The sequence below is a fragment of the Anneissia japonica genome, unplaced genomic scaffold (genome assembly GCF_011630105.1).
Source record: "Anneissia japonica isolate Jap-2015-1 unplaced genomic scaffold, ASM1163010v1 scaffold38271_len224072_cov190, whole genome shotgun sequence".
NCBI lineage: Eukaryota > Metazoa > Echinodermata > Crinoidea > Comatulida > Comatulidae > Anneissia > Anneissia japonica.
Genome location: NW_022713090.1, coordinates 76,549 through 98,022, shown reverse-complemented (window position 1 = coordinate 98,022; position 21,474 = coordinate 76,549). Strand labels below are relative to the sequence as shown.

Genomic DNA, 21,474 nt, shown 5'->3' with positions numbered 1-21,474 from the left:
CCGATAAAAATGGTCTATTAACTTCTGAATTGTAAACACGTGAAAAGATTACGAAAGAAAAATTCCAATTAAAGAATAGTGTTGCCTTTTCTCTATATTTTTGTTTATTGCAGTCTTATTATATGTATTATTTTAACGATCTCCAATTACAATTGTATTTGTGAAGTTTTTCTATTGGGTTGTCAAGTTCGTTTCCCTATTAAAAAAAGATAAAAATGAAGTAATGATAATTTCATTTTTTTTAAATAGGTATTTAGGGAGGTTAGAAGACTATGCCTGGTTGGGGTGGGGCAGTCGGGTGCTGGTGCTAATTTTTAGCTGGATCTCGCTCGTATCTTTTCTGTATATGTATATTGATGATCAAATAAATAAATGAAATACTAAGTAAATAAAATGAAGACTATGTACAGATGTTGCTTCAGCTTCAGACGATCTAGTCATTGTAGGCCTACAACTAAAGACGCCAAGTAATTGTTAAAATTTAAATCGGATACGGAAATACATTAAATATGCACCCCCCCCCCCCACCATATGCTCATGAAAATGTATACATTATTTCTGTAGTAGTGTAAACGACGAGGTGTGGCCCTGCCGTTGCGCAACGTACCGGTACCGAACGTACAGGTAGGTACCAGAGACAAAAAATTTGACCACCAATTGGAAACTGTTGAGGGCGCTATACATTTCAATGATGTGCGTCCGAGAGAAAAAGATTTTTGCAGTTTTTACCTGTTTTTGTCCAGTTAGGCTATAAAGAAAATCTGTATTCTGGTAAAGTATTTATATGAGCTGTACTTTCTAAAGCGTATCGTACGTTTAATTATTTTATTAATTAATATTGCACATTTGCCGGTACCGGTAGCCTAGGCCTAGTAGGCCCAGGAGTACGCTACAACGAGTAGGCCAAGGCCTACTAGTACTACTACTAGGCCTAGGCAGGCCTAGATGACCTGTGGCTGTTAAAGTGTCGTATCGGTGGTGAGTACCACCTAGAATGATTTTTGAAGTAATAAGTATATACCAACTGATGTAAGTGAGAGCAGTACAATTCAGTCGGTTTCTTAAACTACACGCTTTTGTTAGCAGTGTTCGCTAAACCGTGAAGATCCATGCCCTTGGTGAATGATTTTCGGTTACTGGCCACAGAGAAAAGTAGTTTGCTTGCAGAAAACTAACTCAAAATTTCATGGAAAATCACTCGGAAATAGTTGTGCAGAATAGTAATTTAAATTTGTATATTTATGAGACATAGAATGATGTCTAATTATTAAAGCAAAATTTGTGTGGAAATTGGCCCTTATTTTGGCATGTGCGGACCGGTTTCTAGGCGTTTTTGTATATATTAATACTATGATACATTCCGAGTCCCTGGTTCAATTATGTTACTGCTCCCTATGCGTTTCATCTGGAGGGATGGAATACAATTTGGGAATGTACACAAGTGTACAATATTACTCATAGTTATCGTTTTTCTTTCTTGACAGCACAATGGATATCTCCGATTGGATATACAGAGGGGAAGGAAACTCATCCTTAGTAATTTCTAACATCAAGGTAAACTTTAGATAAGAAGATAAAGTCGACAGCTACCAGGCAGGAGGCAGGTCTACCTGGGTCTCAAGAAAGCACACATACTGTATCACACATGCAGGTGTGCGGTAGTATGTGCCTTTTAGTGAAACTGATCTATCTTTATACCACTGCAATGTTTTCAATATTTGCTGGCCAACCCAAGTTTTAATTCAATTCTAGATTCCAAGAGTACCATAAATGCTCAAATAATTTTTTTGGAGGCTTCAGTGTAGCGCTTATTTGAGAGCAGCACTTATTCGAGAGTGGCGCTTATTAACAAAATATTTGCGTGTCATGTTTAGTTCAGCGCTTATTCGAGCATATACGATATATCTGAGGGATGTTGTGGCAAAATGGCTAAGTTGTGGCAAAAATTGAACTACAAGATATTGGTATTGTCAGATACCAGAGTATGTAATCTAAACATTCCTCATTTAATAATATATACATTTTATTTTATAAATATTAATTACACTATCACAGTATACATTGTATTTAAAACCCTGTTTCTCAAAGTGTTTCATTACATACAGGGTAATAATATGTACAGTACTCTCAAGCGCTGCGGCATTTATTCTTATTCAAAATAGAATAAGGCGCTTATTTGAGAGTGGCCCTTAGCGGAAAAAAAATCATGTTTGGTTCAGCACTTATTCGAGCATATTCGATATATCTGAGGGATGTTGTGGCAAAAATTCAAGTTATTGGTATTGTCATATACCTGAGTATGTAATCTAAACATTCCTCATTTAATAATATATAAATTTTATTTGATAAATATTAATTACACTTTTACATATTTAATCTCATATTTTTCAGGAAAGGAAAGTGTACAAGTTGAGAAAGAGGGAATTTGTGAAGACTGAATGCAATGTAGGACATATTCCATTTATGCCGTATTCACACTTCTGTACTTTTATAATTGCTTAAAGCCCTGTCCACACTATCAAATTTTATTTGACAAAAACATGTGACATGCCTAATTATGGTCATGATGACATCACATCATGACCAAATATAGGCACATCATGACTATATATGGGCATACAAGAGTTTTTTGTCAAAAAAGTTTTGATAGTGAGCTGTCTTTTCTTGTAAGTATCAAAAAACATATATGGGGGAGGGGGGTTTGTAGCTCTTCTCTCACAAGCCTACATCGGGTTGAGATAATATTATATTATGTCCTTGCAGGATACCAAGACTGTTGGAGGTGAAGATAGTTTGCAAAGATGTCGGAGGACATTGCAGTACTCTGAGCAAGTACTTAGACCTCTTCTGGGTGAACAGTTTGTGGCAATTGCTGTATGTATGATCATTTTATTGAACGAATAAATAAATAAATGAATGAATTTTTTTAGATAATCTTAAATCACTTAAAAACAAAAACAGGATAATTAAAAAAAACATACACAATGATAGCTAAATTCCAAGGAAAAAACATATTGCATTAATATTACTAATAATTTTAACACAAGATTTATTGACAAAAGGATTGATGTAATTTACTATAAACTCAAAAGTAAATCATTTTTGAATATTATACAGTAGTTACTATTTGCTATAAAGTGCAATAGTATACATTTTTTTAAACAAGACAAGTACTTGTTGTAAGGTCAGGAAATAATAAATAATACCATAGAGAGGATTATGATACCATATGGTGCTTTTTCAAGTGTATATCTGTTAAGTACAGCATTGTGTTGTTTAATATGTATGAATTACAAGTTTGATATGAATATAACCTGTACCTGAAATAAGATAACTTTTATCGTTCAGTATTATAACACTTGAATTTTGTTTTCTTTGACAATTTGAAGCACATCAAATTCAGAGTATTGCAATATTTTATTATGTTTTTGATTAGTTCTATTGCATTTGAAAATATTTTGGTAAATATTTTGGTAGGAGATTGTACCGATTTCCAAAGATTTTATAAACAGTGTGAGTGAAAAGGTGAGGAAATCCAGGCCACTCAAACGACTCAACACTGAAATAGATGAGTACAGTGGCTATGGCATATGTCTACCAGACTTCTGTTTTATGCAGCCCTCAAATTCTAAGAATTTAAACCCAGTATTATGTGTTGAAATAAAGGTGAGATGAAAATGTGTTATTCATTCAATATTTATTCCAAATGTGTGTGTAGGAGACCTACTCGATAGTGGTTTTGTTCGCTTTTAGGAATCCTGTCTCGCTCTGTTTCTGATATTTTTTGCTTATTTTATGTTGCATTGTAACCAGTTGTTGTTTTGTTTATTTTACTGAGACAAAGTAAATGGAATTGAAAATGCTGTGGAGACATTTTAGGACAGTTTGATCAAGATCAAATGGGTTTTTCTTGGTGTGGTCCTGTTATCTGGAAGGTATCTTCCATATAAAATGGGTACACTAGAACACACCTTTAAATACCAGCTGTGATGTTGAATAATTTTATTTTCCTTTAATATGCATGTAACAGTTAATGTTAATAAATACAATGTAACAATAAGATAATATTCAAGTTAAGAATAAAAATGGAAATTAAACATTAGGGTACTGTTGAAATTTAACCATTATGCTAATTAATTCCTTGTACAAAAACATTTTTTGTTTTAGCCGAAAATGGGATTACTTCCAGACTTGAAGCAGATTAGCCCAGAAAGGTCAATCAAAAGGTCAGCCTGTAGATTTTGTATGTATCAAAAATTGAAGGTAAGAGCATATATCTGTCATATCATAGCATGGCTCTTAAAAGACGTGATATGTCCTCACTTAGGTAAAACTGCAACACACAATTCTTGCCACATTTTGTATGCTATACACACACACACAAGATGTGTATAAGAGACAGGTATACATTGTATTTAAAACCCTGTTTCATTACACACAAGTGTTTATATTCTCTTGATTAAGCACACTACCCTGTAGCTTTTCAACGAATAAAGTCCTATGAAAAATCATTGTGTAATAAAATGCCTCCGACGGGATTCGAACCTGCGACCTCTCGCATATTCATAAGCCCTGTCCAGACTATCAAATTTTATTTGCACAAAAACATGTGACATGTCTAAATATGGTCATGATGACATCACATCATGACCATATGTGGGCAAATCATGACCATATATGGGCAATGTGAACAGAGCTTTACACACACATATACTTAAAATGATAATAAATTCAGCAAATTCTTGTTTTGGTTTATTCCCAGCTCTCTTTGCCAAATGTTAATCCAGGAAATCATAAGGTATGGTAATACTAGTAACATACTGATTATATAATAATAATAATGTATAGCGCACTTCCTAGGAAAGTTATGATAATAATAAAAATGTATGGGATGCCTTCTTAAGAGATTTGTTTTTAATTGTGTGATTCAATTCTGTTTTTTCATGACAAGAACAGTGATGTTAAATATCTCTTGCTTTTTTCAGGTAGAGTATGGAACCTGGGAATCTGCTAGTTTATACTGCCCCCTGGACCTATTCTCAGGGTTTGTAACTTTTTTTAGGCAATTTCCTTCCAATGATTTTATTCACAGGCCATTATTATTGGTAACATCAACTTCTTCAACATAACATCGCCAAAATGATGATGATTATGATTATGATCATGATCATGAACATCATTCTCATGATGATCAACATTTACATGACCATCATCATGATCACCATCAGCCAAAAGCCTCTTCATGAACTTCATCATAGAAGTACTGTATACTCACAAATACTTTATATATTTTGTGACAATATTTAATTGTATATATGTTATTACACTAGTTATCTGTTTATACATTAGATCAAGATGTTAATCTTTGTGTATTATTGTCTTCTTTTGTATTACATGTTGTTTATTTCTGTCTCATGTAATTTAGCTTATTTCCTACATCAGTTTTATCACTGTCTATTCATCATTTCACTTTGTTTGTTTCCTGTTCTAAATCTCTGAACGAAAATCTGTTGAATGGCCATATATAGTCATGAAGTGCCTATATATGGTCATGATGTGATGTCATCATGACCATATTTAAGCATAGCTGTAATGCTATGAATTGACTAAAGTACATTAAAATTAAATCTTTGAATTAAATTGAAATTTAATTCAAAGATCAAAATAAAGCTGATGGTGGATGATGAAATTTATCAGGTATTACACACATTTCCTCTCTAGTACCAAGAGACTCACATATCTACAGGTGATAAGTATAATGTGGTTTATATTTAGTACCTGCATCATAAGTTTGCACATGTAGATGGAGTTGAATTAGTAAATAGATTAATGTATTTCTGGTTACCACTGTTCTTTGGATTTATAGGAATGAAGACAGAATGATGTATGCTCTCAATTGCCTCATAAAAACACCACAGAACAATCTTAGAGTATTCTTGGTAAGTCAGTTATCAATTAGAAATATTTTTTTTAAAATTCCATTTTTGGCCAATTAGCGCACCTGCAGCCACAAAAAAACTGAAATTTCAGAAAAAGATAAAAGTTTTTCTTTATTCTTAATAAGCCTTTCGCTGCCGTGAAATCTCCTAAAATAAGATATATTTCTTCCTAATTATATAAATTTAAAGCATTTAACCATCCCATTACTACTATACACTGTTTGCATTCACCAATTAAATTATATTTGTATTTTCTCCTCCATCTGGATGTTTTTGGCAAAACTTTTTGCTAAATAAGAAAACAAATTTCTTAATGTGTTTTTTTCGCCTTTTAATGATCTGTAAAAAAATAAGTTTGCAAAACAAGGATAAAAAGAAGTCTTGCCTTATCTAACTAATAATTCAGATATGGATTTATGACAAACTCATTATAGGGCAAAATCAATGGTATCTCATGGATATGAATTCAGGGGTGAAGACTAAGCTGTCTGACAGGGTTCAGACAAGTTCTGTGAGAAGAAACGCTGCTGCCTTAGGAAAATGGGGCAATCTCAAGCCATTTTAATCAATTCTAAGATGTGTAGAACAAAATGGGTTTAAAAAGTCATGGACAATGATGGGGTGAGGGAACCTGGCTTGTCTGGTAAGGAGACTTAGCACACAACCCCAATTGGCTCTGACACTGTGTGCAACATGTTATGTAACATGTTAGAAGAACATAAGATTTTTCACATTCACCAGCAAGTATATTTGATGTTGTAATAGTTTTCAGAAAATAAAATTTGTGTGTTTAAGAATTTTAACTCCAGACCCTGTGATTTGAATGAAGGCAAGCATCTTAACCAAGCTATAGTTCTAGTCTTATTTTTTTCCATCTTTATTCAATTACTCTATTAATTCTATCGTTGTAAGTCCTGATGTAGGGTGAACCTCAGAATCTGGGACTGTGGGATTAACCACTAAACCACGGAAATAATAAATAATTTATTGACATTCACAGTTCTGTTATTTGTCTAAACCACAGAATGGTCGGTTAATTTTTGCTAACAATGGACGTTACATGCCGACATTAGATGATCACAAGAGACTGGTTGACATTTTAAAGTTGCAATTTGAAAAACAGGATAAAACCACAGAGGATGACCACAAAGATTTTAATCAGTAAGTCTTCTACGAATAATAAGATAATGAACTCAATCAGTTGTGTATTAGAAAAAATGGATTTTGAGATTAGGCAGTTTAGTTGTTGATTGTTTACTAAATACATACATAAGAAATTTATTTATTTATTTAAAACCATGTTTAAGGAGGGTAGCCCATCCAGCAAATCATTTGTGGCCCTCAAATACATTGAAGATACAATAAACTTTGATAAATCTATGGGACAGGTAAAAGATAAAGAATACAAAAAAAAAAAATAGAATACAAAAAAAAAAATACTTACATGATTGCAATGGATAAAATGATTACATTTTAAAGTTAATTAAATTTAGCACAGATTGTATGTCTTTGTGAAGGTTGCTTCTACTTTAAAGGTGAAAGAAAACAAAATTTAACCTCTATGACTCGAAAAGAGACTGGAGCGTGTTGGAGAACAGTACAGCTAGTTCCATAGTGTATAGAATACATACAAAAAGTGCTGTAGTTTAACTATGCTTCCTGTGTATACTAAGTGGCAGGTACGCCTGACTACTACTGCACTGTGGCAGGTACGCCTGACTTTCTTTGGTTTAATTCAGTTTATCACTTTCTTGTTATTGTCCATCGAGGCCCATTAGCTGTTTAATACTTTAAAATTACGCAGAAATTTAACATGCTCAAGGAAACATGCAAATATACATAGATAATCTACTTATAATGGACTTGGGATTACAGGAACCCGGGGTCAAATGTAAGTGGGTATTAGAGACTAAACAATTTTGACGGCAGGTTTGACTACCTTTAAATAGACATAATTTACTTGTAGATTTTGTTAAATTTCAGTTTCTGTTACTTATGGCCCAATATTAAATCAATGTAATATTTACCTTTCCATTTTATAGTTCCTGTCTACAAGACTTCCTTCATGTCATACGGAAGGTACTCATGGTTTCTGAAGTGGATAGTGAATCGACACCGAGGGTGTCCTGTACACGACCACAAACCAACAAACATTGTTTAGCAAGTTGTTACAAATCTAAATCTAAGAGTAAGGTTTCAATTAAAATTTGATTATTTACTTTAGGTCAGCGATTCAACCTTTCAAAAACAATTCCTAAAAGAGAAAACTATGTTATAATGGAAATAACAAATGCTATAATACATTATCTATTGCAAAGGTCCGTAAACAAGGGGAGGCTAATGTGGCTCAGCCGAAATTCTGTTGTTTTAGTCACCACTCAATAATAAACAGAACCATTTCTTCCATTGGATTAAGTACCTTCAAAATGATGAAATAACCCCCTGCTGGGGCTCTTCTCGTGCACTACATGAAATGACTACACTCACTCTCTACCCTTTGCTCTCACAGCTAAATCCCCTTAAGAAATCTTGGTTATGGGCCTGTTGCAGTACATTTAATTTCATTTGGCATTATAAACATTAAAAATACAGTATTACAAAAATATATAAATACAATTATATTAATGATATATTTTATAATTATGCAGAGGAATCGGAAAATTCATCTTTACCGTCTGGCTGTATTTTGGACCGAATATTGAAAGTGCAACAGTATGATGACCTGGACATCGAGGGCATCTATCCATTGTACCAACGCTTACAGGAGCATTTAGCTCATCACCCTGAAGACAGGTAGGAAAAATGCATTGCACTACATTACTATAAAGGTGGATGCTTAGTGCAAAGTCAGAGACTCAACTTTCAGGTTAGGTCTGAGAATGAATGAGTAGTGGTATTGCTGGGATGGTGCTCGTGGGGGAGGAGTGTTGAATGTTCCACAGCATTGCACAGTCTACCCCAAATACCAAGGAATGAGAGATTGGCACGTCGGCCTGAGAGCCCTGAGATACAGTTTTGAATTTATAAAGCTATAAGCTGTTGACTGTGAACTACTTCTGCAAGTTGTGTGCTCAATTTGACCATCAATGTTGTGGTAAACAAAGTAGTGATGTTAGCTCCTTTGCCTTTAGTTTATTTCCCTATTTAAAGCTGTACTTCCTAAATACTACTATCTGTTATGTTGTAAGAAGAAAGTTAACTGCCACGACTTTCTCTATTTATTCAGGGAGAAATATTGTCTAGAGGGACCTTTCAGTCAATCGTTTATAGAGCAACTTCCGAAGATGCCTAAGCTAACAGAAAACATCAACTCAAGCATTGAATCAACACTTGATTATGCTGTGCAAAAGATTAGGGAGTTTCTCATTGCCGCAACTACCAAGGACTGCTCTATAATGCTAACATTACAGCAAGCAAGTGCTACACAGTAAGTACAATTATTGCCGCTATCTTACTACCGTAAAACTTCGAATATAAGCCCCATGGGCTTAAGCTCGAAGAAGCCCATCTAGAAAATCTAAGATAATATGGGCTTCTTTCGAGACATTCAGACTGACATTATAGTTGATTATTATCATAGTTTGTCGGTGTGCAAACATGGTTAAAATCTAAAAAATATTAAAAGGAATTTCGAATTCCACAGTTAAAAAATGTTGTATAGTAGCAATTCCAAAATTTATAGCATTCATCTTAAAAGAAGCCCCCTATTTAGTTTGCGAAAGTAATCTTGAAAAGAAGCCCATCTCGAAAAGAAGATTCATAAACAAAAGAGCCAGCTCAGGGCTTCTATTCAAAGCCTTACAATGTCTTTTTTTCTGAGCACTTACTTATTGTTGTCACATATATACTTAAGTATTAACTGTTTTCCTTTCCTATTTCCCATCTAGTTAAGCCATATTGATAGATAGTGATTATACTCTTTAAATACATGAACAGCTTAGCTCAGTCGGCTAATCTGGCGGTAGCCACTGTGTGTGCGTTAAACTGTGGATATCTCTAGGTCCCCGGTTCAATTCCCATCGCTGCCTCTCCTTGTGTTTCAGCTAGAGGGTTAAAATACAAGTTACAATAGCACACCATCTTTTGGATGAGACGTTCAAGCTGTTGCTCCCATGTGCATTATGGCCCAAGTGCACGTTAAAGAACGCAGTAAACTCTTCGGAAAAGAGTAGGGGATTGTCTCTCGGTGTGCTGCCCAATCACCACCAGAAGGACCCCACTGGAAACAGGTCTTCTTCTAGACTTTCCTGGGATATCCTTGGTGTATACACCGAATTAAATTCAAATCCAAATCCAAACACCCCTATTAAGGGGACACTTTTTCGCCACAAAACAAGGGAAAACATATCTTTTAAACAATATATTTAGGGGACAACCCTATTAAGAGGAAACGTTTTGGTGCTGAATGTGTCCCCTTAATAATAATAATAATAATAAATAATAATAATAAAAATAATAATAATAATAATAATTTTTAAAGTGCAAATTTCACCACCAAAATTGGTGCTCAAGGCGCAGTGTCAAAACAACAGGTAGAGAACAAACAGGAATCACAAACAACAAAGTGTAAACATGTTTTTTTTTTTTTGTATTAGGGGTTCTACTGTAGTAGAAATGGCCATATTTATTCATTCTGAAAGAAATCATCAATAATCAACAAATATTCAATTTGTTTGTTTTTGTCTTCCTTTTGCAGAATGGAAGAATCGATACCATCTATCTCTTCACGCAATGGCAGCAGGTTTTTATATCAGTGTAGAATTGTAGACCTAGACCCAAAGCCATCTACGCGTATCCCCATGTATGACAGACTAGATCAAGACATAACGCAATATTACAAGAAATACTATGAACATGAAGACATGTCTTCTTGATAAAGGGCACAACATTATATATAGTTCTATGATTATTACATCCTTTCATAATTCTATAAACAGCTCAGTGGACCACGTGTTTTATTCTAACATTTGTATATGGTTATTTCATTATGTGTAAGTTATTACTGTACATGGTAATATATATAATGTTTAATACATATTTAGTGTTAGCTATACTTATCTCACCTTATATACTTCCAGTACTCTAGTAAATATGGATATATTGTAATGTTGGCAGCCTACTTGAATACAACATTAACAGTTTTAAGATAAATTAATTTATTGGAAAAAAAAATATTCTTGGTGATTTATTGGACATTGTGGTATTGCAATTCATAATGTTTGTTTTATGTTGATTTTATAATAAAATCTTCCATCTCAAACAGAATAATGTTTAATGATTTTTTCTCTGTTCAAGTTATTGAGAGAGACAGTAGTGTTGCGGTCAGATGAGAGTAGCTGGTACCAGGTTATTGGCAAGCTCACACATGAAGACAATTGGGGGGGGGGAAGACAGTTATTGAATGAGCTACAGTGGTCCACGCTTTGAGTGCTCTGATGTTCATGAAATAGCACTATATAAATTATGTTACGTATGTATATGTTGCTAGCAGTTGGTCACAAATTTGCAAATTGACAATAATAAGTAAGAGGCATACGGCAACTAATTAAACTATGCTTCACAGGGTACTGGGTAGGGGAATTTACTTGGTCGGGATAAAGGGTGGAAGGGGGAATAAGTGAATTCATATTTTCTAAAGGAGTTATGGATGTTGAACATGATATTGCGTTTATCAGTATGATTCGAAATAATAACACAATTGTTTGGAACTATCAAACATGGAAAAATCATAACCAAAAAATATACGTACTCTGTGACATTTCAATCAATTGTCAACAGACCTCATCAGATAATGACACAGGCAGATATTATTTCACCTTTCTTTCTCAAATGTAACATTTAAACTCACCTTAGCAGAATCCGCTTTCATTAGTAATTTCAAAGTACATAGCTGCGCAGTCTCATAAATTAGGCCTACCCTAAGCAATAGTCCATATAATTTCACAGAAAATTAATACAATTTCTGCAACAATTAGTCTTAAATGAGACTTACAATAGTAAATGAATTTCATCTATTGTTTTAATTTACAAATTTTACGAGCATTAAAATTCATAACATAATAAGAAAAAGAAAAAAATCAGCACTGCTAAGCATGTTAAATAAACGAGTCATAATCATTTGTTCAAATGTACCAATTTATTGAAATAAATCATCGACTTCACATTCACCGTACGTATAATAATATAATATATACACTTTTTGAAATCTTTTTTAATCGCCACTAGGCCTACACACAACAGAAACGGTAGATCATAAACAGTAGCCCTAGCATCGCCATACACAAGACTAGGCCTAATAAAAAAGATCCATCGGTGTATTGATACCTGCATTGTGGACAGGTAAAATTGGTGTTCAACCATGTTTTAATGCATTCTACATGCGTGATTGCTGATTCCTTTGAAGTCAGTTTTATCATATAGATATGTTTCAAAAAAAGGTTTGCTTTTATATCTGAGATATTCATTTAAAGTTGATTTCTTACAAGCTCTTTCAAACCATTCATTATCAAGGCGACCATTAACACCGCGAGGTCACTGCAAATTACCCATTGATCGTAACTGAGTTGCCGATGGTCGCTTGGTATTCTAATCTCAATACGTGGCCATTCTGTGCCCTGAACATGTATAATAACATATTATTTACACGATTTCATTGGTTTAGAGTACGTAGTAGTTCAAAGGTTTATCCTATTCGATCGTAAAATGCTGCCCTCTTTCAGACAAACTAAGATTTGTGAAAATCCGATGACTCATCGCGACGTTATGGCTGAACGAAGATTCTAGCGACTACTCGGGGGAAAACGGAGATTTTCTTTCAAATAGGTCTCTCCAGATTATAAAAATATGATATATATATATATATATATACAAGACATATCTATCTTGGATTTTTACTTGCATGTCGTTCCGGAGCGTTCCGGGCTCACAAAACCTCCATGATATTAGCAAGCTTATATGCACTTGTACCAAAAGTGTTTAACCAATCAAAACATTACCTCTAGTAGGTGACATAGCAGTGATTTAAACAAAACATCAAAGCATCCCTTTCCGCAATAGTAAAATTCAATTTACAGCCTCGTTCTCACATTTCAAAAATCTTTTATTCTTTTCCCTCTTGTTTTCTTGTAATAATTTGAATTAAATTCTTCTAATATACAAACGTCAATTCATCAGCATCAAAGCATTTATATGAGTGTGTATATATATATATATATATGCACACATATTTGGGTGGGGTACTGTATGCACGTAATGTGTATTATGTACATTATTTGTGTGAGGGATGTTCATGATTTATTTTAGATCTAAGTTGTATTTTCTTTAGTTAAGTTCTTTCATTTGTTTAGCTTTAAGTTGTTGTTTTACTCTTTGTTCATAAGTTCTTTCATTTGTTTAGCCTGTCTCTTATACACATAGCTTTAAGTTGTTGTTTTTACTATTTGTTCATTAGTTTAAGTTTGACTGCGCCACTTTCTTGTGTGCTGCCACTGATGTAAAAGTGTAATGTCAATAAATATTATTATTATTATTAAAGCATTTACAGCCTCCTCAACTTCAGATCCCCGTACGTATAATCGCCACAAGGCCTACACCCAACACACACAGTATATTAAAATTCAATTTACAGCCTCGTTATCACATTTCACAAATCGTTTGTTCTTTTTACTTTAATCAATCAATCATTCATTCATTCATTCATTCATTCATTCATTCATTCATTCATTCATTCATTCATTCATTCATTCATTCATTCATTCATTCATTCATTCATTCATTCATTCATTCATTCATTCATTCATTCATTCATTCAAAATCCCAACACACACAGTATATTAAAATTCAATTTACAGCCAATCGTTTGTTCTTTTTACTTTACTTTAATCAATCATTCGTTCATATTCAAAATCGATTGCTGATTCCTTTGAAGTCAGTTATATTATATAGATATATTCGAATATCGATTTATATAGATATATTATTCAAAATCGATTGCTCATTCCTTTGAAGTCAGTTATATCATATAGATATATTCGAATATCGATTTATATAGATATATTATTCAAAATCCATTGCTGATTCCTTTGAAGTCAGTTATATCATATAGATATATTCAAATATCTATTTATATAGAAGTCAGTTATATCATATAGATATATTCAACTATCGATTTATATAGAAGTCAGTTATATCATATAGATATATTCAAATATCGATTTATATAGAAGTCAGTTATATCATATAGATATATTCAAATATCGATTTATATAGATATATTATTCAAATATCGATTTATATAGATATATTATTCAAATATCGATTTATATAGATATATTATTCAAAATCGATTGCTGATTCCTTTGAAGTCAGTTTTATCATATAGATATATTCAAATATCGATTCATATAGATATATTCAAATATTCAAAATAAGGTATCGATTCATATAGATATATTCAAAATCGATTGCAGATTCCTTTGAAGTCAGTTTTATCATATAGATATATTCAAATATTCAAAAAAAAAAGGTATTCAAAATAAGGTATCGATTCATATAGATATATTCAAAATCGATTGCTGATTCCTTTGAAGTCAGTTTTATCATATAGATATATTCAAATATTCAAAAAAAAAGTATGTATGTTTAAAAAAAAAGGAGGTATGTTTAAACAAAAGGTATTGCTTTTACATCTCAGATATTCATTTAAAGTTGTCGATTGCTGATTCCTTTGAAGTCAGTTTTATCATATAGATATATTCAAATATTCAAAAAAAAAAAGTATGTATGTTTCAAAAAAAGGAGGTATGTTTAAACAAAAGGTATTGCTTTTACATCTGAGATATTCATTTAAAGTTGATTTCTTACAAGCTCTTTCAAACCATTCCTTATCAAGCCGACCATTAACACCGCGAGGTCACTGCAAATTACCCATTGATCGTAACTGAGTTGCCAAGTGAATCCATCAATAAGCAGCTCCTCCAAGAGATGTGTATAAGAGACAGATTGTAATGTTGGCAGCCTACTTGAATACAACATTAACTTTGTTTCGTTTAAATAAAGAGGTAAGTATACTGTGAGATGAGTGCAAATATTAAATTTTACTAAAATCACTGTTCTTTTATTGACTGAAAGTAACTTGTAAGTTGTAAGTTTTCTTTAATTTCTGATCTTGGAACATGGTACAAACTGTAGAGGGTACTCGCGACTCGTTTTCAGTCGCGAATCTTCGTTAGTTACCGGTAGCCGCTTTGTGAAAACGTCAGAAGAGGAACGAATCACAATCGTTGTTTGTACATGGTACAGTGAAGTTTTTGTATGGAAAGAGAATAATAAAATGCCGAAACGATGTGTTGTTATGGGATGCAGCAATGTAATCAAAGACAGCATAAGCTTGCACGTATTTCCCAAAGACCCAGTTGCTTTTAGAAAGTGGGAAAAATTTGTACAGCTAAAGAGAAGTCATTGGAAAGGTAGCCCGTACTCATGTATATGTTCCGACCATTTTACGACTGAACAATTTATAGAGAATCCGGTGAAAATCAGGCTTGGATTTGGAAATAGGTAGGCCTCCTATGACTATGTCTATCAGTATCAATTTGCTATTGCTTGTATATAATTTTATTCTTCATAAGTTAAGTTAAAAACTGACACAAGAGCGATACTAGCCTATCCTGTATCGCTCATCGACCTTACCTGCTGCCTGTCAGATCAGCCGGGCTAGGCCTAGGCCTAGCCCAGACTATCGGTTCGCATCTACTACTACGAGGCTAGGCCTAGGGGTAGATGGTCCAAATTGCGGTAAAGGCCCATATTGCCATAATTACCAATTTAATTACATATAATTAATTAACTGTACATGGTAGTTACAATTTCAAACCTTTCACGGCTTCATCTTCGCATCTTTTCGAGAACAACAACTCTCGCTTACCGATGCAGCCGTTCGATCGGCAAAGAGAAGGAAAATAAAAATGACCTTTTAAACCCGGAAGTGAGGTTTGGGTTTAAATAGCCAATCATGTAACACGTGGCCTTTCCATTTTGGTGAAAGGTAAGCAATTTGTCAACTTGCTTGCATTTTGAATTTTTGTTGGCAGTTGCTTATGGTAATAAGCTAATACGAGAATCGTCCATTTTTTATGACTGAGAAATATATAGAGAAATCTAGGGGAGGACCGCAAATTGGAACACAGACATTGAAAGGTCCTAATTGCGGTAGTAGTATACTTTTTTAGCTTATGCATTCCAGATAAATGATAATTAATGTTTAATACTTGTGTATTCTGTTCTTTTTTCAATAAATAAAGCCTGTTTTTAATAAAATTCACTGCATTGCCTGTTGTCTTGTCTCATTTTCTTCACATATGGAGGTAAAAAAAAAAAGTTCCCACGCTTACTTCCCACGCTTTTTTCTCACGATGTTTATATCTCCCGCTTGGTATCACGTGCCAACCAGTGGCGGGAATGTGTATCGTAGTTTTGAATCTAGGTCAAGGTCAGGCTACACTCACAATTTAAAAAACCTTATATTTTTCATCCAATAACATACTTACGATTCATTGCTTGCTTCTGATTGGTGAGTATAATATATGTTTATTCATTTAGGATTTTTCGATTTACGTTCGTTTTACAGTGTCCTAAGAAAAAATATTATCAATCGATCAATTGACAAAACCGATCGCTAGGCTAATAGCTACTATTAGCGCCCAGTGGGCGTGGGAAATTTTCCTGTAGTAGGCGCCCATTCGAATAAGCGCCCTTTTCTCTCATTAATATTCCCGGTCCCCTACCATGATTTATTTATTTATTTAATATATATTTGGACTCTATTAAATAGTTAGTCTATATAGTGTTACTAGTGTTTTTATTTCATTTGTCTACCAGACTAACGCCTCTATCCTACTACTATAAATAAGTAGGGTAGACCTACTTAACACTTCCAGGTGAATCGGTATTACCAGGAGGCCCTGTATTAAAATTGATTTTTAAAGTTTCACTCTTGGAAATATTTATAGACACTGCAGGTTGAATTGGTATTATGAAGTCCTTAAGAAGCAGGATCATAAATTTCTATAATGTAGGCTTATATTAATTAAAGACCGAGTTTAGTAAGACAGTCTAGGCCTATAATCCGATTTAACAAAATATACAGTATATTCAATTCAATATATTAAATCTCTGTAGGTCAACTATGGTATTATATATTTACTTAATTACTCCTCCTAGATATGGCTCCACCACCTGTCTTTCGGAAACAAAAAGCCGTTCGGCGCCGCTATACCGACCCAACGTTGATTTTGCGTGCCATTGAAAGGATTCAAAAAGGGGAAATATCTGAAAACAGGGCAGCGGCTATATATGGGATCCCACAGGCTACGTTGTGGGACAAAATACATGGCCGCAGACCGATTGTAGGAAAATGTGGACCAAAAACAGTCTTAAATGAAGAAGAAGAAGAGGTGAGTTTGCAAACAACACTACGATTATGTCTACGGTGTTAGGGCTTAGAATATAATTTGTCAGGGGGAAACAAAAATTTTTTTAATTCAATTTTTACTCTGGATGACCCTGCCCAGCACACAACCCTCCCTTCGGGAGCCCCAGTCAGGCAAATTCTGGACCTAGGCTACTGTTTTAATCAGTGGCGTAGGTATGTGAAGTACAAAGCACTCAGGGTCGGGGCTATTGGGACCCCGTTAAATAGATTTATGATTAAAATAGGGCCTAATGCACCTATTCAAATTTTTTAAAGGAACCTCAATTAGGTTTAGTGGCCATAACTATTGTGTTAATTTTACTTTACCAAGATATAATATACTAAAGCTAATTTTTACAGCATATTTCTAAAGTACGGTAATTGAAATATCGGAACGCACGTTTTAGTTTATTTAAAAGTTCGTTCAACTACAGTATATTTTTCACACGATACTGTATCGAACATATACTTTAAGGATACATTTTAGATTTATTTACTTCAGGTAGGTGGGCAATTGTTATCAGTGGCGGCACCAGCGTCTGAAATCTGGTGGTGGGGGCCAAGTGGGGGGGGGGCAAGGTACAATTTTTTTGGTGGGGGTCCCCGACCAGAGTAAAGTGGGCGTGGTCGGGTTTCGATTAAAATGTTTAGAGAGCGGTTGAGAGGGCGGAGCCCCCGAAAAATTTAACAATTTAGGGGTTTTAGGGGCATGTTTAATCGATCCTTTCCATATTTAGGGGTCCGCCGTTGTGATAAAATAAAATCAAAACTATCAAAATCTGCCGACTTCATTAATATTCTCATAATTGTATTTTCAGATGTTAGAAAACTGGCTTGTTGAGATGTCTAGAATAGGCTACCCCTTGACTCATGTACAGCTGCGAGACACCGTGAAGAAAATCCTTGATAAAGATGGCAGAAAAAATTCCTTCATCGACAACCGTCCTGGACGGAAGTGGACAACTTTGTTTTTTAAGCGGCATCCGCGCCTAACGCAAAGAGTTCCGGAACACCTTGGCAAGGAACGGGCGATCGTCGACTTCAACAAAATTGAGGCCTGGTTCCAAAACTTCTGGCAGTACCTGGAAGAGCATGAAGTTCTTCAGATCTTAGACGACCCATCTCGACTTTACAATACAGATGAGTCTGGTTTTCCCTTATGTGTTAAGTCGGGAAGGGTTATTGCCGAACTAGGTGCCAAAGACGTGTACCGTTTAGGCAATTCTACACGTTCACAAATAACTGTACTCGCCTGTTGTAACGCTGATGGTTCGTACGTACCACCGATGATGGTCTTCCCAGGACAGCGGTTCATCTACAACCCCTTACTAGGTGCGCCAGAAGGAAGCTTTCTTGGCAGAAGCCATAATGGGTGGATCGACTCAGAGATTTTCTTTGAGTGGATGGCTAATCATTTCTACCCGTCTGTAAAGGCGTCCGGTGTAGAATTCCCCATTATCTTATTTGTGGACGGACACGCATCACATCTGAATATTGAAACTGCAAAATTTTGCAGAGACAATAAAATAATTCTATACTGTTTCCCTAGCCATTGCTCCCATATTTTACAACCCCTCGACCTTTCCGTTTTCGGGTCTTTGAAAGCGTCATGGAAACGGGCGGTTCAAAGATACCAGTTCGATAACCCTGGTGAAACAGTTCAGAAACAAACATTTTGCCGCGTTTTTAACGAGGCATGGCAAGAATCTGCCACCAAGAAGAACGCTGTGTCAGGGTTTCGAAAAGCAGGCCTATTTCCATTTTCAATTGATGCAATTGATAAAAACAAAATTGCCCCATCTAAAGTATTTCGCGCTGTAGACGCTCCCGTCTGGATTATCGTCCGAATACAGGAAAGTGTTGTCCAAGTGATCTTCGGCATTATCATCATCCATTCGTACAGAATCTGTCTCTTATACACATCTAGATGTGTATAAGAGACAGCCGCCGCCCCCGTCATCGCCGCCGCCCCCGTCAACGACCGTCCGCTAGTGGAGGCACCTGCAGAAGCAGACGTTCCTGCCGCCATACCATCATCAGCTGCAGCCTCCCCAGTGGACGATGTATCAACTGTGCTTGCCACAATTGAGTCGTTGCTGGGCGAGAAGAGACTGAATTTGTTTCAAAGGCGTTATGACAATGGTTACGACTGTGATGATAAAGAATATACCGTCTGGAAAAATCTGAAAGAGAAAGCAATCAATCAATATTTTAAAGCACTAACACATGATGAACCTTCCCGGGACACTGCCGAAGAGCCTGCACCCTGTTCAAGTCTGGCTGGTCCTAGTGTTTCCAGTGTGTTTATAGAACACCTCAGATTTCCGAAACAAGTTCGGAAGCTTTCGGCAAATGAAATAAAATCTCGCGAAATGCCTAAAGCCCTGTCAGGAGCTCAGTTTATCGCATATGCGCAGGCGAAAGCTGACGAAAAGGTGGCGAATGAGGAGGCGAAACAGCGCCGAAAACAAGAGCGAGATGCAAAAAAGAAGGCCACCCAATCTAAAGGCATGAAAATCAACTCAAATATTTGCAGTAAATGCAAAAAGAAGTATGATGACTCATGCCTGTGGATTGGGTGTGAATGTGGACGTTGGTTCCACTGCTTCGCAAAATGTTGTGGCATTGATGCAGTGGAATCAATGTCCGAGGACGAAATTGATGCCCTTGATTGGACTTGCAGTTTCTGCGATTAGAACGCCTCCTCATTCGTTGCCTTTTGCAAAAATGTTAAAAATGGTTTTTTTTTTTAGTAGTGTTGGTTTTTATCTTTTATCAGTTATTTGTAAAAATGTAAAAAAATACAAATAGTAAACATAATACGTTTCGGGCTGCCAAGCCTTGTGTAGGAAACTCCTCCTGTATTTATTCATATTAGTTTTTGGGGTATGCGGGTTACAGACCTTAGGACTTGAACGATCCTACCCCGAGATGCATAGTTCAATTTTTCAAGAGTATTAATAAATGTGATTGTATCACATTTTTGTATAACTTGGTTTCCAATGATTATTCATTATTTTGTAATAAAAAAATGCACATCAAAATCACAAATACTATAATAACACCAGACTGATTTAAATTTTATTTATTGACCAAGTTGATTGAAAATTGGTGCAGAGGTAGTCGGAAAACGTAGTCGCAAGTACACGCCCATTCATAGTGATGATGATCAGCAATTCTAAAACTAAGAAAATTCAAGTACAAAAATAGTAAATTCTTTAGTTTAAACCACTGGGAGTACACAATACTATTTAATCTATATCAACCTAAATATCATACATTAAGCATTGAAGGCCAAGTTATTGTTACTTGTTAAATGATTTACCTGGTGTATATAAAGCCATTAATCATTTTCCTTGAAAGGACCTTCGAGGACTTTTGGTAACGTCACTCCTAGGAGTTTCCTGTCAACTCGTTCATCACAAACCATAAAAAATACTAAATATAATGCTAAAGGCCTGTTTACATTTCAACGATAACGATAACGATAAAAAAAGCTAAAAAGCGATTTTTCATATAGAAAACAAAAGAAATAAGAGAAGTTTTTACACTAGAACGATTCAATAACGATTTATCAGTTATGCGATAACAAAATATTTTGACAAATCAAATCAGATGACGTCATAATCATGGAAAAACATTAAAATCGTCGTAGTAGCAATCGATTTTATATTGTCTATATAAAAAAAAAATCGCTTTTTAGCTTTTTTTATCGTTATCGTTGAAGTGTAAAACAGGCCTTAACGTGGGCTCAAGCGGTGAAGTTACGACGACATGCGTTTAATTTAAATTCCATTACGAAATTGGGTTAAAAAAAAGGTTACCGCTAATTGGGTATGGCAAATAGGGACTGCGCTATGGCAAATTGGTGCGTGCTAGTCGAACGGTAATTAGTCAAGTATTTTTAATTAGGTGATGGTTGTTTCTGTTCTCTAGTATAATGATTAATTTAATATAATTATACTGTTTGCTAAATGCATAATTCGTGTCGTTCTAAGTCTGATTTATCATATTTTTAATATTCCCATAGGACTACCGCAGTTTGGACCCTCTACCTTAGGCCTA

General features: G+C 34.8%; 2 protein-coding genes across 4 annotated transcripts; both read left to right on the top strand.

Annotated features, from left to right (window-relative positions):
- The first annotated feature begins 651 nt into the window (after nt 1-651).
- On the top strand, nt 652-11,217 carry LOC117108227 (inositol-pentakisphosphate 2-kinase-like). 3 transcript variants are annotated; one of them, XM_033250185.1, is made up of 14 exons: nt 652-771; nt 1,485-1,554; nt 2,392-2,445; nt 2,764-2,874; nt 3,478-3,666; nt 4,168-4,263; nt 4,763-4,798; nt 4,986-5,044; nt 5,867-5,939; nt 6,964-7,100; nt 7,982-8,127; nt 8,588-8,732; nt 9,166-9,366; nt 10,636-11,217. In XM_033250185.1, the coding sequence occupies exons 2-14, from the start codon at nt 1,489-1,491 to the stop codon at nt 10,811-10,813; spliced, it is 1,491 nt and encodes a 496-aa protein (XP_033106076.1). In that variant the 5' UTR covers nt 652-771; nt 1,485-1,488; the 3' UTR covers nt 10,814-11,217. The 3 variants fall into 3 exon arrangements, with proteins under 3 accessions (XP_033106076.1, XP_033106078.1, XP_033106077.1); XM_033250187.1 differs by lacking the exon at nt 652-771 and adding an exon at nt 792-810; XM_033250186.1 differs by lacking the exon at nt 652-771 and adding an exon at nt 910-978.
- Nucleotides 11,218-15,719: 4,502 nt separating this feature from the next.
- LOC117108217 lies at nt 15,720-20,105 on the top strand. Its single transcript, XM_033250178.1, has 3 exons — nt 15,720-17,392; nt 18,228-19,266; nt 19,354-20,105. The coding sequence occupies exons 1-3, from the start codon at nt 17,162-17,164 to the stop codon at nt 20,103-20,105; spliced, it is 2,022 nt and encodes a 673-aa protein (XP_033106069.1). The 5' UTR covers nt 15,720-17,161.
- The last annotated feature ends 1,369 nt before the right edge of the window (nt 20,106-21,474 follow it).